This window comes from Seriola dumerili, unplaced genomic scaffold (genome assembly GCF_002260705.1).
Source record: "Seriola dumerili isolate Sdu_G_001 unplaced genomic scaffold, Sdu_1.0 BDQW01004516.1, whole genome shotgun sequence".
Taxonomy (NCBI): Eukaryota; Metazoa; Chordata; class Actinopteri; order Carangiformes; family Carangidae; genus Seriola; species Seriola dumerili.
In genome coordinates, this window is record NW_019178771.1 from 77,548 (window position 1) to 94,811 (window position 17,264).

At 39.4% G+C, this 17,264-nt stretch overlaps 1 protein-coding gene across 1 annotated transcript in view; it reads left to right on the top strand.

The window, feature by feature from the left end:
- Positions 1–17,264, top strand: part of ppm1l (protein phosphatase, Mg2+/Mn2+ dependent 1L) — a 43,477-nt gene that overhangs the window by 20,462 nt on the left and 5,751 nt on the right. The window contains exon 2 of the mRNA XM_022769719.1: positions 10,515–10,731. Coding sequence (XP_022625440.1) covers positions 10,515–10,731 — 217 coding nt within the window. The remainder of the gene's footprint in view (positions 1–10,514; positions 10,732–17,264) is intronic.

Consider the following 17,264-nt stretch of genomic DNA (forward strand, 5'->3'; position numbering starts at 1 on the left):
TATTGATTCTTTCCCTAGTTCTCTATAGGCCAAGTCAATGTCATCATTTTGCTTATTTTGTCCGATCAAGAGAAGAAAAACATCACACCATTAGAACTGACAAACTAGAACTGTTTGTTTTTGTTTTTTGTTTTGTTTTCTTGCTTGATAAGTGACTTGATAAACTAATTGATTACTAATGACCAGTTTCAGCGCTAATACCTTGATTGGGACAATTTCATAAAATCGTTTTCGCCATGCCAACTTTTGCAATCTCAGGAATGGTCATTGATCTGGAGGGAGCTGCAACTAATGAGTAACAAATCAGTTAATCTCATTATTTTGAGGAATAATTAATCAATCATTTAGTTGCTTGTTTGCGTTGATTATTTTTTTCTTCATACAAGGAAAAGCAAATCCTTACGTTTGAGAAGCTATAGTACCATGACATGTTCAGTCCAATCCTTGCTTTATGGCTACAACCCTGTCTCCTAAAAAAAATATGTTTCTATACAACTTAACTACAACAGCAAATATATTCTGTACAAAACTCACAAAATTAGAATTTGGCAAGTTGCAAATACTGTATGTTGTTACTGAAAGTGAAAGAGTGAAATGTTCACATACAACATTGTTTTCCTTCAGAACATCAAGCCTTGCAAAATAATATCCACTTGTAGAGACTATAGCAGTGTACTCAACTGTTTCATACTTATATTTAGGCTCTCACAGAAGAAGTTCACAGTGAGTTTACACACATGTTTATTTACACTTAACCAAAACCATGATCTTTGTCTAACTTTAACCAAAGTGCTTTTGTTGCCTAAACCTAATCATAGATGGGACTCTGGATGTGAACCGCGGTCTCTGGTGTGTCAGTCATGTGCTTTGCACGCCCACCATCCAACCCTGCATGTCCTGGCGCCTCTGCAGCAAATAAAAAATGCAGCACTTCATTCATTCAAAAAATATGTTGCCTTTGAACACAGTCCAGCCGGCGAATACATTTCCTACAGAACATGTTTGTTGTTGCAGTTTAATTGTATGGAAAGGAAATGCAAGAGTTGTGTAATGTGTTTTTATATTGGCAATAAAATGCCTTGATTGATGGTCAACAAAAGCTGTCTGTTGATTGACCAATCAGTTGACTAATCTATCAGCTCTACACTGATGAATACATCTATGACATAACATAATCATAACCATGCTGTTGTATTAATAAAACATATATATTGGTCTTGCACTAAACAGTCAATAATGCATTTTGCCTGCGTAAAAGACTGGCTCATCTGAGCAGTGGAAATGGAAATCACCCTGCAAACTGGTGACATTGCTTTACATTTGTTTCAGCGGCCCCCTTCTCCCCTTTTCCAGTGAATATGATCAGAGGCTGTAGTTTTCTAAAGGACGCTCGGAAGAGGAGACTTCTGGGAAGTCATCTGTACTCAGTAATATCGTATAAATGTGTAATATTTATTCAGAATTATCATTTGTTTTCATGCAGCAGTAGTATGGGCGTGGGATTATGGGCTGTTGTTGGTAGCTGTTGGTAATAATAGACTTACTGGAGGTGGAGGATAAGAAAGTATCCAGTGCAGTGTTGTCAGAGCTGAGATCACAACATGAAAACACCACCTTCTCCCAGTAATGGCACGTTCTAGCCTATATACCCCTAATCATGGCTGAAGTGTTGCTTTGCAGGAAACCTCTTTGATTCACTTTGAGAGAGAGCTACCCAATCAAAGGGACACTATGAAAATAATTCCTGTTGTGGTCCACAGTTGTAAAACCTATTGAGTGCTTGTTGTGGTCAATCATGTTATATACATCTGTTGTCTATATGTATTCCCACAAGATGGAAGTAATGAGAGAACTCCTGCTTGGTAAAAAAAAAAAAAGAAAAACATTGTCATTATTCTGAGCAAAGCAGCCGTGTGACAAAAGCATATAAATGAAGTTTGAAATTGCTGGTAAGCACACACACACACACACACACACACACACACACACACACACACACACACACACAGCCTGTTTGTAGGTGTATGTGTGTATGTGTGTGTGGGCTGGCTTTACTATCCAGAACTGGCCAGTAGCCCATTATATTTGTGGGGTCCGACAGCTTTGTGGGGACCAAAATGCTTGACCCCACAAGTGTAAATGGCTGTTTGAGGGTTAAGACTTGGTTTCAGGGTTAAGGTTAGAATTAGGTTTAGGTTAGGGCTTCTGTAAGGGTTGGAGTCAGGCATTTAGTGTTGATGGTTAAGGTTCGGGGCTAGGGAATGCATTATGTCAACAATGAGTACTCATAAATATAGTAAAACAAGGATGTGTGGGTGTTTCTGTTTTTTAATCAGTCACACACCTCCAAGACATTTGGAAACAGACCTGAGTTGGAAGTGATTCTACTTTCTCTCTCAAACCTTTTTCCTCTCATTCCCCTCATTTTTCTCACCTGAGTGCACATCTAAAATGGGTTTATCACCTCTTCCTCTCACCCCTTATTTCATTTTTTTTTTTACTTCCCTCACTTTCTTTTCCCACACTCTGGCATAAATCAGCACAGGCCATAAACACCAGTTGGAGTTATTCTAATAGCCACCCCTGCGCTCTATGAGAGAGGCATGTGACGTGTGGAGCTCCTAGGCCAAATGTAATAACTGTTTCTGTCTACCTGTCTGTGACACAAACGCACACACACACATACGCATGAATATTGGCACATGCACACACATGTGCACATAGAACAAGGCCAGGCCTCTGCAATACTGCTGCTTAGCACTCAGATCTACGTAGATTATTACCCTAGAAATTACAGGGCTGTAGTGCTTACCATTACATTTCAGGGGAGCCATATTTACACTGTGGCAGCTTTTCATGTGTGTGATGTGTAGTTCTGTTCAGTGTATCGATTCGGCTGTGTGCATTTAAAAAAAAAAAAAAAAAAAGGCTGGAGAAGTGTGAGTATCACTGCTTCTGTACCTTTCCACTCAACATCTCCAATGATCCTTTTTTCTTTTGCTGTAGAAGTGGCAGCAGTTCTCTTGCTGTTACCAGCTGAATATAGAAGGTAAACAGTGTTACTCACACGTAGAAGCTGAAGCATTGGTCACTGATTATTGATCAGTATTTGAGTATATGTCAGATGATAAGTAGCATAAAAATGGAAGTAAAGAGATGCAAAGCTGTCTTTGAGGTTATTTAGAAAAAGCATCACATGGTCTGTCCACCTGAAAACACTGCAACTATTGTGCGCAGCACATTTGTAGCACATCATCACTGCCGAACAGAGTAGTGTCAGTGTGAGAGTTTGTTGTGAGAGTTTGTGGCTGTGTTAAGTATTGATTTCATTGTAAGGTGCTCTTCTACTTGTGAAATGTATCATTTAAAAGATATTCAGAAGTGCTGTTGAACTGTTTTGTGTAATAGAAAGTGGTGTTTGTATTGTTTAGACTACCCTCATTGCTTTGAATTGGGTGGACAAGATAATCGGAGCACCCGTCAACATAATGCAGTGCAGTTCGACAGCGCCACAAACTACATCCTCCCAAAATGAACATACAGTTGAATAAATACCTCTTTAACACAGTTTCAACAAAACATCAGAAGATTATAACCTTCATGAAGGAAGCTTTGCTGCAGGAGTGCTGTAGAGACAAGATGCCATGTAACAAAGGTCTTCAACTATGCTCGAACTAGGTGGCTATTAAATGATTAGCTTCTTAAACCTGCTGTAACCAAGTCGGTAAAAGACAGCACGAGAGAGAAAATGAACAGTGGTCACAAACATTCTCCATTGTCACTGCGAGCCACTGTAAAATGTATGCTTGCAGTTATTTAATTGCTAAATCAGCTTTCTAGTTCGCCATGAAGCTATAAAATGTCATGGTTTGTTTGTAGAGTTGAAGGTAGCTACTGGGATGTTAATGTATAGTGTTATACTCATTCTGTCTAACAGATGTAACAGTAACTTTAATCATAACTCACATTTCAAAACACCATACAAACAAAACAATTTCAGTTGTTGCATTTGTGAAACATGCGTTTAAACATCTCATCCTGGGTTGCAGCTGAAGAGAGTCTGAGCAGAAGATATTAACAAGCCCAGCCCAACATTTTGTCTGAAACACTTGTTGGTGGTACATAAATCAATCATCAAATATTGATATCGGTATCATCAGCAAATATCCGGTATTGGACAGGCTGTAATGCAAGTAGCTCAAATCCTTGTACACTTCAGTGGTTACATGAATCATGGACTGGCATCACAGAGCCTTGGAAATGATGCTGAGCATCCTTCTACAAACTAAACATCACTCTATTATTGAGTCGATGTCCAGGCCATAGACACTGATAGGGTGTCCTTACTACGAGGTTAGGCTATAGGAAGCTATGGATCAACCAGACAGCCTCATTCTAATAGACTGTTTAGGTTTAATATGAGTTTTCACCTCCTCTAATGGACCCGGCTGTCGCAGGAAGGACACACTGTGAGATCTTACTTAGAGTTTTGTGTACTGCGAGTGGAGAGGCAGACTGATGGCTGGGAGCCTGTTCACTGCCTGAATGCGAATCACCTCTGTAATAGTTCCCTTCACTTTATGAGTAAAGAGTCACAAGATCTGTCTCTGTTTGTGTGACTGAGTGTGAACGTGCACTTGTGTGTGTGTGTGTGTGTGTGTGTGTGTGTGTGTGTGTGTGTGTGTGTGTGTATGTGTTTAGTGTGGTAGATTTGGAGTCACTAGACGGTCACCTTTGCTGTAAAATCTGCTTTATTGGAAACTGAATGAGCCAACAACCCGTGGTCTGTTGTCCTCGGGGGCAGGCAAGTTTGAGAGGACTTGGAATGAGACGTCTGCTGAGGTGGGACAGATGTTCAGCCAGTTGGAGGCTTTGGCAGGCGTAACCATGGTTACCAGATGTTCTTATCACACCGGTCTTGCACCTCTCGTTCTTTCACAGTCAGAGAGAGAAAAGAGCTGGGGCTGCCTCTGTTTAGCCAAGAGGCAGTATTTCATGTCGAGCTCTCTCTCTCTCTCGTTCTCTCTCTCTGAAGGCTGAAGGCACTGAAGCATTTCCTGCCGCTTTTAATGGACTTCTATTCAACTTTCCAGCCCTGATCCACTTTTATAGCCCTGCCTTTCACTTCTGAAATCCTCATTCACTTTACAGAAGTCATTTCTGTTCTCTTTACACTGTCAGCCACGCAGCACAGTGTTGGCCAATACATATACCCTCTGAGACATGACTGGTATTTCAATATGTATGTTGCTCAGAGTGGTTTATTTCTGAACATTTCTTAACCTGATGTGTGTTTGTATATAGACCTATGTCTGTGTGAGTTCTGTTGGCAGCTGAAGGAGAACTGAAGTTCACAGTAGTGCTGTGGCCCCACCCCAACCCTCCATCCCTGAGCCCATCTGTGTTCACAGTGTTTGTTGTGGTTTTGGGTTTAATGGCTGGGAGAGCAAAATAGTTTTGGGCACCCTGGTTAAAATCTGTGTGTTTGGGCACAAGTGGATGTTTTCAAGGCCACACAAACACTTCCAGTCTGGCTACAGGATCACTCTGCACAAGAAGCAAGTTATTGAGTTGAAATACTTAGTTTCAGAATTATTTATCTGAAAAACAAATGGAAGTGATCCACAAATCCTATTTTAAAAGTTAGTATTTTAAAACCAGGTAGCATAAGTGAGATGACCCCACCACTGTCATAAAAATGACACTTGATTTAGTTATTTACATTAATAATGTGCAGGGGGCTAAACAGGTCATTTGCACCAGTACAACTAAAAACTCACAAAATAAAAAAGATTACATTCAGTTGACAGATTTCTTGCCTTTTAATATACGAAAAATAAGATCTCAAGACTTAATAGTTGAATCTGATTACATAATTGTGACAGAAAAAAAATCCAATTTATCTTCTTCATTAGAGTGAATTTGTCCAGTGGTCGTGGAATTACTTGTTTGAATTTACATTTTGCACTTCCAGCACTTCTTGTCTCTGTTGACTTAAAAGCTGAGCTCCAAAACAGCTGCTGAATGGACCTTGATGTGAAATAGATTTGCTGTTCTCAAGGTCAAGAATTAGCTTTCAGTCTCAGCATTTCAAATGATGATTGCGTGTGTGCTTGTGTGTTCATGTGTACTTAACCCCAGTGTTGTTTGCCTGCATTCACATTCCTCTTAAGTACAAATAAGAGGGACTCTATTTATGATGCAGTGACGGTATCATACCAACCTAACACAAACACACACTGCCACTCATAACCTGTACTTGGCATAGCCTTGACACATACAAAGCGCAGGTGTGAGATAATGAAATTATGGCTCTATGATCACACTGTCCTCGACCCTGTGGATAGACTGAGCTCTGCAATGTCATCCTGCGGAGAAGCATACTACACCTCTGCAGTGGACACATGTGTTTATGTTGGATATCTGCTCTCTTTCCTGCCTTTTTCTTATGAATTTAATCTGTTTGTTTTAATTTTATTAAGTTTGTTATTTTAAAGTAAAGACAAATTATATCTTTTGTACAGTGTGTAGCATTAAGCAGTGAATGCATACTCTACTTAGATTGTAAAATGGCAAATGCAGTCTCCTCACTGATGGATTTTGTGATTGTAATTTTAAACTTGTGAATTGGAAATCAAAACAACAAAGGGAAATATTTTGAAATGCTTTCCCTCCAGATTCCCTCTCCTCCAGTATCATCTGCCTTCTCTGTATTTCATTGCTTTGATGGTTTCCTGTCACTTATCTCGGGCTCTGTCTTTTAACTGGAGTCTCTCTTTCTCTCTCTTTCTTTAATGATGTGCTTGAGTGATGCTAATGAATGGTACTTGCACTCCTCAGTCTCTTCCCCTCTGTTCCCTTTTTTCTTCTTCTCTCCATCTGCCTGCTTGATCTGTCAGAAAGACCGCAGAAAGAGATTTTTCTACTTCGGTTATGAAGCTCCCTCAGGGTGATTCTAAAGGAAAACTCAGATGACTTTCCTCATTTCTGTCGGCCTAGCGATATGATGGATGGAAGTGTTTAAAAGGCCTGACTATTTCTGCAGGACTGTGCATCTGATTGTCTCACATTTAGCAGTCAGGAGGGAGTGTTTCAGGGTAGACAAAAGTGTGTAGGTGGCCCTTCCGAGAAAGTGTGTGTTTTTGTTTATGTGGATTTATGTACTTATTGTATGTGCGATACAAACCTTTGTGTTTGTGTTGCGCAAGTGACATCTGGTGTGAAGAAGAGACCAATGTGACACTCTGCACAGCCATGACTGATTGCACTCTGAGCAAACTCGCCTGTTCTCCACTGCAAAAAAATATATATTTTTTTAAGTTCTGAAACTATTGGTTGATAAATCAATTAGTTTATCCAGAGATTTGGATATTTAGTTAACTCAGGTCATTTATGAAGCAAAAATGTCACCGGTAAGTTCATGCTTCACACATTTTTTTGTATTATTTCTTATTGAATTTTTCTGGGTTTTGGAATATTACACAGACAAAACTAGCACTTTGTAGACTTCACCTTAGCATTTTCACACTATTTTCTTACATTTTATAAACTGAAAAACTAACTGGTTAATCTAAAAAAATAATTAATAGATAAATAATGAATAAAAATAACTATTTGTAGGAGTATTGGTCATAATTAATGACTTAAAGCTGCATTAATTAACAATTTTTTTTAATAAACTATATATGTAATATGAGATTGAGTGTTTGATCACGAGTGCTATGAAACAACGTTTTTATGAGTGAGTCCATGTTTTGTTGTGCCATGCACGAGACCATGCACATCCGAGCATGCAGGCGACACAATTCACACCATGCCTTTGTTTTCACACCATGCCGTTGATCTACAATTGATAGCAGTAACACACCAACAAACATAGCAGTGCACCAACAAAGGCAGGAAAGAAGAGGACTGGTGCAAGCAAACATGGTAAACAATGTGATTTTTAAATGCTTTCTGAGGAAGGAAAAACACTTACCTTTGTTAACACAATTTGTGTTGATGACTAACACTGAATCTAAAAGTGTTTACAAGACACACATTTTTGTTAAGTTTTTTCCCTTTGACCATATAAGCTCATCATCTTCACCTCTCCACTGCACTTTCAGTTTCAGCACATTCTTACTTTCTGTGTTGCTGTGCATTGGGTAGTAAAGAATCTTAATTTTTGACCCCTGCTGCTTGGACCCCTCTGTATGTCTCTTTCAGATTGAGCAAAGCCAGACGTGTATACCCCATTTACTCTCTTCCTGCATTCCTCCATTGTACATTTATGCCAACCGCTAATCTCACCCTCCATTTTGTTCCCTCCCGTATTACTATCCTTGATCCTTGCCATCTTGTCTTCATCTGTCTATCCCACAGTCTTCATCCCCGTCCATCCCTGCTATCCCTCCCTCATCCGCCCTTCCCTTCTTTCATCCTCTAAGCTGGTGCAGATGCTGCAGCCAGGTGTTTGATGTGTCAATCTGGTTAGCCAGCAGGTTAGATGGTCAGATAAGACTTAGCCTCCTGTTCCCTTTCTGTTAAGGCTGTCTGCTGTTCTCAAGTGTAGACAAGCATGCGGTCACACCGTCTCAAAGACTGATTGGTACGTACACGTGCAGTCAAATACTTGAAGTAATGCAGCTGGAAAAAGGATTTGTGACCCCTGTGATTTGTTAAGGACTGGCAGGCAGACAGTTAAACTGCTTGGTAATTGGCACAGTATAACCCAAGCTGACAAAGGACTTCCGGTTCAATTTATGACCTTTGAACTGAGTTTATAACTTCTGCTCTCTATATGGTAACTGCAGGATGAAGGTATGTCATGGTGATTGTCTTCCGACAATAGAAAGGAGAGTGTGAGAAAAGGAATGTAGACAAGATCCTTGGTGATTTTGGACTAAACATCACCATGGAAGCAGAGAGAAGAGTGTGGGAAATGGAAAATGAGAGAAAGAAAGACGGGCCCTTACACATCCAGGACAGAAAAAGATTAGGAGTGTTTTTGTGTCAGTGGAGAAGATAGGGGAAGAGTGACAGGGCTTGCAGAGGAACGCTTTTATAACACTGATGAGATATAACAAGTGAGGAGTAGATGAGTTGTTTTTTATGTATGTGGAAAGAAAGCAAGGGAGACAGGGTTATCTGAGTCCTTGAAAGCAGTATCCCTGAGCAGAATGAGATATAGATGGCGAGAGAAAGAGAGTGAGGTACAGCACAAGACATGGGCTTCATATATGAGTCCCTGTCCTATGGCCTCAAGTCATTATTTTCAGTACTAGGAAATTACAAACATTTTTTCTCCTGCAGCCTTGAATGGCTTATTTTGTTTTGTTAATTCACAGTTTGTTAAATTACTGCAGATGTTTGACTTTCTGCAAGTAAAAGCTATGTATGAAACACGAGCTATATAAATCTGGGATGCTGCATATCAGTTGCATGTCAGCAGAACATTATCTGACATTTGTACTTGGAACTTTCTGAACTTCATGACCTTGGACTGGCTTGTCTTGCCTGTTTGGCACTGAGCCAGTGGAGGGAGGCATTATTTTCTCTGAAACAGGAGTGGGAATGTGTGAAAAAAAGGGAAGGTTGGTGTTATCCTATGGATAGAGGTGAAGGTACAGTTTCTCCAGCTCAGCTGTATCCCACAGCGGGGTGTGAGTGTGAGCTTGTGTGCATTTGATTGGCGATGCACTTTTTCTTTCTTTATCTCCATTTATCTGTAATTTATCTGCTTCAGCAAGGCAGAGAGGACAAGCAGGTTACTGCCACTGCAGCCTGCTGTGTAGACCACTTGCAAAAGACAGCGTGTGTGTGTGCATGTGTGCACATATATAAGATATCTTTTTTTTTTTTTTTTTTTTTTATAAATTGACACTACATTACAATATTCTGTATCAAAAATATGTATAAATAGCTGCACATTTTGGGTAATAAGCTAACACGTTCTTGCTACTGGTGCCAAGCAACTTACTGGCCCAGCCAAGAAATAGTTCCAGCGCTTCACTCCCCATAAGACCAGAACATCTCATTTTATCATGGATTTAACAAACAAGATATAACATTTTAATTAATGAGCTTTAAAGGTGCTTGTTGGCTTGCTTATTTATTTATTTATTTATTTATTTATTTATTTATTTAACCTTGAGACAGAGCCAGGCTAGCTTTTCTCCCCTTTCTTCCGGTGTTTATGCTAAGCTAAATTAATAGCCTACTTATCAAAGCAAACAGATAAGATAAGCCTATAGTTCCCAAATTTTTTTAATTTCTACATTCTCAATGACTAGGACTTTTGAAGTTTTCTTTAAATATATGTAAAATGTTGAAAATAATATCAGAAAATCAGCATCATATGAATAGGGCAACTGCTTGAACATGGTCAGAGTAAAAACATGGAGAAACACTTGTCATCAACATGGAGAACGTGACAGAATATGTTGGGTTATGCCTTTAGTAGCATTTTTGACCCAGCAAATTTTTACCTGCATCTAATTCTTCCTCTGTGTCCCTCTGCTCTCCATTATCAGGCTGCTGCTGACTTTGCCAAGGCCCACCTGCCGGAGGCTCTCCGCCAACAGCTACTGACCTATGAACGGGAGAGAGAGCGAGACAGAGAAAAAGACAAAGAGAAAGATGAAAAAAAGGAGAAGGGTGGTCTCTCCTATCCTTCCATCCTGGAGCAGCAGATCCTGACGTTGGACAGAGAAATTCTAGACAAGCTGTCTGCCACTTACAATGAAGCAGGTATGTGTGTATTTGTTTGTTAAATACCTCAGCAGAGTGAAAAAATCCCACCCTAATTGTAAAACGACGTACACATAACTATACACATTATATATTCAAGTGTATGGCAATTCCCTGCATTGGTTTGGTCCGTCTAGATGCAACACTGGTTCACTATTTAGCAATGATTTAAATGTGTACATACAGTATATCAGGTTGAGTGTGTGACCACAAAACTGGAGGCCACATGCAGATGGATTTTACCCACTGGTGTTGCTCAGTAGTGGAAACACAATAAGAAAACACTACTTTGTTTGTAGCAATACTTTTAAATGTCCCCTAAATGCTGCATGCAAACTATTATTTTCTACTCCACTGTTTCACTTGACTGTTGTTGAATAGTGTCTGTCAGCAGCCCCAGGCCTTGCTTATTCAGCTGTTTAAATACAAGCTGATCTTCACAAGGCTTGTAGTAATTATCTCTGGAGGGAGGCAGGGAAGGAGAGAAGGAGGGAGGGGTGACGCAAGAGGGAGAGTGATAGATGGAAAGAGGTAGCAGAAAGGTCAGAGGGAAGGATGCATGTGTGGAAGGAGGACTTTTTGCTGGTTAGAGCTATACAGTAGAGAGGAACAAGAGCCCTGTACCACACAAAAAATAAAGGGAGCGCAATGAAAGAGAAGCGCTGAGACAAAGGGTAAGGAGAGACAGGGAAAGGGACAAACAGAGAGCGGTACATTGAAAGGGTGAGGAGAATGAGAGCACGGATACAAAGGATGATGAAAAAGGCCGATCTGCACGAACCAAAAACAGGGTGACGAGAGAAGGCAAAGAAACAAATCTTGCCCCAAAGTCCCACAGCTGAATTATACAGTGCAATGCAGAGACATATGAGCTTCATTCATAAACATGTTTGAGTTTGTTCTAGATTCCATCACAGCCTTGTTTTTAAGATTATGACAAATAAGTTTATCATAGGTTCATCGTAGACATCAGTTGCGGTAACAGTAAGGGAGAGATGCAGCAGTGTGGTTTTTCATCTGCCTCTATTAATTCAACACTATAGGGAGAAGATGCAGGAGCATAAGTAATTAGAGGAGGCCAAGACCATATGTTAACAATGGACATTATGAATGGCAGAAACATAATGGCTTATTGAGCATGTAGGGGAGAGAGTTGAAATATAGATTATAAGATGATTTATGAGACTGTAGAGACATCCTGCAACCAAGAATTCAGCGGGATATAGTTAGAGTCAGTTAGAGTCAGAGTAAAGATGGGAGAAATGGACACACAATATGCTATTCCTTAAAGGAAAATTCTTGTTCCATATAACCTGGGTTATAACTTCATCCTTAGTGTTGTACCAAGTAAGTTAAATGCTGAGATAACCAACATCAAAACAAAGGCCCAGGTAAGCCAAACTTATTTGTAAGACAAGTTTGTTTTTTTGTATATAAGTATTTTCATGGCCATTCAGTCATTTTGGGCATCAGATATATTACAGTAGAAAGCCGAAGTGAAGAAGAGAGGACATTGATGCAACAAAAGTCACTGGCTGGATTTGAGCAAGGGATGTTATGACATTGACATCCTACCCACCAGACCACCAGCGGCCCCACTTTAATTTAAAAAATGTTAAAATTAAGTGTTTTAGGTAATCTATATAAACTGTTAGCTTGTCTGCAACCTGGCAGATCATCAGACATCTTCTGTTTCTTGCCCCAGTGGCCTTTGTTGCAGGAATGTCACAGTGTACCCAGATGTCAGCAATTGCTTAGAGGTAATTGTTATCACAGCTAATAGAAATGTTGACCAAAACCACAAAAAAATAAGATGCAAGTTGTAATAAACTGCAATTTTCCTTATAAAAGAAAGGAGGGGAAAGGGAATGCATCTTACAATTAGATTACTTCTGAACAGAGTGTAGCCTAAATGAAAACCTGCACAGGCAGCTGATATGTGGCTCACATGTCAGTTGTTGAGGAGGTCAGTGGTATGAAAGGGCCATTGAGAAAGCTTCACATCCTCGTGAGAATGATGGGTCACTGATTGCTAAGTAGGAGAATTAAAATCTCCAGACCTAGAGCGCCCAGTCTGAAGGCAACAGCTGATTGTTACCTCTCAGAAAAGGTTGATATGCTGCAGTTACTGTGTTACCTTTCGTAACACTGCCCTTGACCACTTCATCCTCTTTTATCCTTATCCTCCTCTCGTTGCTGCTTCCCCAGCTGCAGATAAGCATCAGCTTTCTGATCTATGTTGCTCTCAAAACAGCCACCAAGTAAATCTCCCCTCCTGATCCCTCTGCCTCCTTCCCTTCTAAAGCCATGTGACCTGTTGCATCCAGGGTCCAAAGATTCTTACCACTCCCTATCTGTTTGTATCTTTTTCTTATCCCTCTATATTTCAATCATCCGTTTTTGGACAGCACAGCAAGAAGGACAGGCACTGAGATAGATAAAGTGACAGTCAAGCTCCATTACAACGAAAATGCCTCTGTGTTGTCCTGAGCATTAGACAGTCTGGGATTGAATTGACTTTCTTGTCAGTGTCTCAGTGGTGGTGGTGGTGTGGAGGGGCTGCTGATCAGGTGATTGTTGTGCATTCTTGTCCCTTTATCTGATTCAACAATCGCATCATTTAGGGTGCACAGCTCCCTGCTTTCTGTTGTATTCGGGGCCTAAATTAAGCTGGCAGGGAAGGAAGAGAGAGGGAAAATTGGAGAGATACACTCTCAATTCGGCTCTGAGTCCCCAGGACAACAGCATATCAGATTTACCCCCTGTTCGTTCATGCCTCTGTTGTTTATCAGCAAACAAAAGCGCTTGAAAGAAAGATAAGGGAGATGGGACTTTGATGGAATGCCCAGAGTCTGTTATGAAACAGTCTCCTTAATGTGATGTGTTATTCTGCTGCTACTACTGTGTGACATGTCTCTCAGCACATTTGCACCCACACAAGCACTCTAAAGTGTCTAGTAGTGTTTTAGTCCAATAATCAGTAGTTACTGTTGCAAGCAGCGCTATACCGGGCTGGTAACCATGTCATCTTGCATAAAGTGTCATTTTTTATGAAGTAAAAGTTAGGACATTTTAGAGATTAATTCATGGAAATATGTGGAGAAATACTAAGGGGAAAAAACTTTGTTCCCCAGATATATTTTGTGCACCATCATCAGACCTCCATAAGAGAAAACTATACCTCTAAACATGCAGGAGATTTGTTTTACAAAGCAAGAATGAAACATACTTGTATACACATGTATACTGTGTTTATTTGCTGCATTATAAAGTGTTTTATGTTTTATAGACTTAGGGGTGTAGAGACTGAACCCTTCTAATAAACTCAGCAACATGAACACACATGGCATCATTTCAATGTAAAACTGGAAAAAGGTTGAACTGCCAGAAATCTAAATATTTTAGAAATCAAATACCCGCTGGAAGGAAGGAAATGTTTCTGCCTCGATAATCAAGCAAAAAGCATTTGCGTTACTGGTGCCAGACTATTGATATTGTATTGCAAGAAAATGTATTACTATACAGTATATCGCTATGATAACTAATGTGCCTCTTCCCTGGTTAAAAATCTTCTTCAGGCTGTTTCCTGAACAGCTGGAGACAATATAAATGTTCTCAAAACACAGTTGTTTTCTTTATCTTTCATCATTTAATTCTCCTCAGAGTGGAGCTCCATTTTGTTAAGTACTAGTCATTTTGTTTTTGCTTTTCTAAGCTTTGCATTTGTTTGGTGTTGTTATTATTTTAGCTGAAAGTTGATGTCATTTTTAGTGGTTCCTTTATTGCTATGAGCCATTTCATGTTTGTGTTCTGACTCCAGTAATGTTAATCTTTGTTTAGATCATTGCATCAACTTTTTCTGTGGGCGAAATGGAACCCAGCACAGTGCAGGCACGTGTTATAATCCTTACAGTATCTTGCATGTTTAACTAGAACTGTCAAATTAATGTAGTGGAGTACAAAGTACAATATTTCCCTCTGAAATGTAGGAGTGGGAGTATAAAGTAGCATAAAATTTAAGTACACAAGTAAAGTACAAAATTGTGATTAAGTACAGTACTTAGAGTAAATGTACCAAATGTACACCACTGCTGATGTAATTACTTAGGCTTCAGCTCACATGGATTTTAGTATTGTTCTATTATTCAACCAGATGAAACTCCTTAGTTCTTTAGTGAAAACAAAGGGGGTGTCCCTTTTTTAAAAAAACAAAAAAAACAAAAAAAAAGAAATCAAAAAAAAGAAAAACTAATATCAAAAAGGTAAAAGACTAACTAGTCCACCACAGCCACAAAAACACGATTAAAATCTAATAATAAACTCTATATTGATGTCAAAATGTATCTCTACAACAACTAATCCTCCATTGTCTCACTGCTTGTGACCACGCACCAGTGCTTGCTAAAATTAGATGACATTTTATGTTGGTAATGAAATGCCAAGCCAACATTGGAAATGAAATGGCATCAGCTAGTTAACATTAGTTAGCTATAACTCATTAGTTAGCTGTAACTCTAGGCAAAAATTAGAAACTAGCTAAGATTAGTGTTCATCTGTAGATATTTGACACAATCTAATTCAAAAACTCTGAAGGTAATGTAAGATTTGAACCCTGGATATGAACGCAATGTTGATTAAACATTTGACAGACCAAACATGTTTGACAGGCTCTGACTTCTGAGATATGACAGTTATTGTGAGTTTTTCATTGTGATGAATTCTCTAGCGCAAGTCTTTGCAAGTCTGATATTGGGTTTAAAAGTGTTCTAACTGTCTGGCCTCAGGATGTAAAAACAAGGTTTTTGTGTTTAAAGTGTGTAAGGCATGAAGCTTTTTATTTTTCTGCACTCACTCTTCACTGTGTGAAGAGAAAGAAGATTATCTTAAAGGGGAACTCCACTGACTTACTTTTCTTGGAGAGTACAACTGAATGTGTGAAATTAAAGTTTTTCATATATTTTCACATAAAAAATATATATTTTGGCTCTAGATAGAGCTTCTCCAGGTTTGATGAATTGCGTTGGTTGGAGCTGAAGACTACAAGTATGACAAGAGACAGAAATCTGGGGGTGTAGAGCTGGAGAAAAGTGAGCTAGACAAGACAACCCAGACAACTGTCAGCAGTTGAGTTGCAGTGTGGGTAATTTGGGCACCAGATTTTGACAAATAATAATAAAAGTGACGATATCTCTGGTTCTGTTCCATTGATTTTTGATCCTTTTTTTATGCCTCCATGCTGTGACAGATGTGGCCGGAGGCTGATGTATATTGATGATGTGTTGGGGTTGTCCGTCCGTCCCATCCTTGTGACAGCAAAGAACTCCTTGAGGGAATTTCTTCAAATCTGCTACAAATGTTCACTTGGATTCAAGGATGAACTTATTTTGTGGGTCAAAGGTCAAGGTTGCTGTGGCTTCACAGAACATATTTTTTTCCTTAATTTAAGAAATTAATAAAAAAAAAAGATATATATGACAGAATTGAACACAACTGTCAAGGGTAATAAAATGAAGTGAAAACATTTTATATCCAAGTGCTCAATGGTTTACTTCACTGTGGCATCATCATGTTCTGCAGAAACACTTCTGGCCATTATTCAGTGTTGTAACTCACCTCACTAACCTGCAGCTTGGCTGGTTGGCGGACGCATACAACTGCAAGATGGTAATTCTAGTTTTAACTGTCCATCTTGAGTCATACACTGTTATAGGAGTGCAGTGCTAAATTTGTTGAGTAGTATTTCAAACCTCTTCCTGACGCACAAGACTTTGTGAATGTTGCCATAACAACCTTGCATAATTAGAGGAGATACTTAGATCCATAGGCCTGTCAAATAATATGCTTTTCCCAAATACGAATCCCTGAATGTCACTATCGTTCATGATAAACAATCATCAACCCTATTTTGTATCATAAAAATTCTAAAGGGAAAGAAACACTCTGGAAAAATGAATAGGTGGTTCAAATGTACACTGGAGCCCGAAGCTAAATCTCACTCTGGCCTCCAAGAAAGCTGCGGCTCGCCTCAAGGCAGAAAAATATTTAGGACAGAAAGAAATGAATAGAATGAAAACTACGTTATGGAAAACAGTGACTGTCTAAAGCTTTACAGTGATATAGTATGCAAATTCAGAGTGTTGACTTCATGATGCAGCCCGAACGGATGCACATTCTAAATATAGTATTGCTATAAATGTTAAGAGTGCAAGTCCAAGGAGGGCAGATGAGACAGGATGGCAGGTAGTGTTTTTTTTGAAAGGCTTTGAAGCAGACAATGAGCCAGGGTGAGCAAAGTGGTGGTTTTCCTGTCGTCACATTTTTCACCTAAATGCCAAGCAGCTTTGTTAAGAACGTAAATCCATGGGATGTACCCTGGTGTTCTATGAACACATATGCTCTCCAGAATTAGTGTTACAATTAGAAAATTAAAATTAGCACAAACACAGTCTTTGCTAACTCTCAGAGAGTGAATCAGTGCAGTGACACAAATTGGGAGTGGGAGACTAACTGTGGCTGAGATGTTAATCTCATTG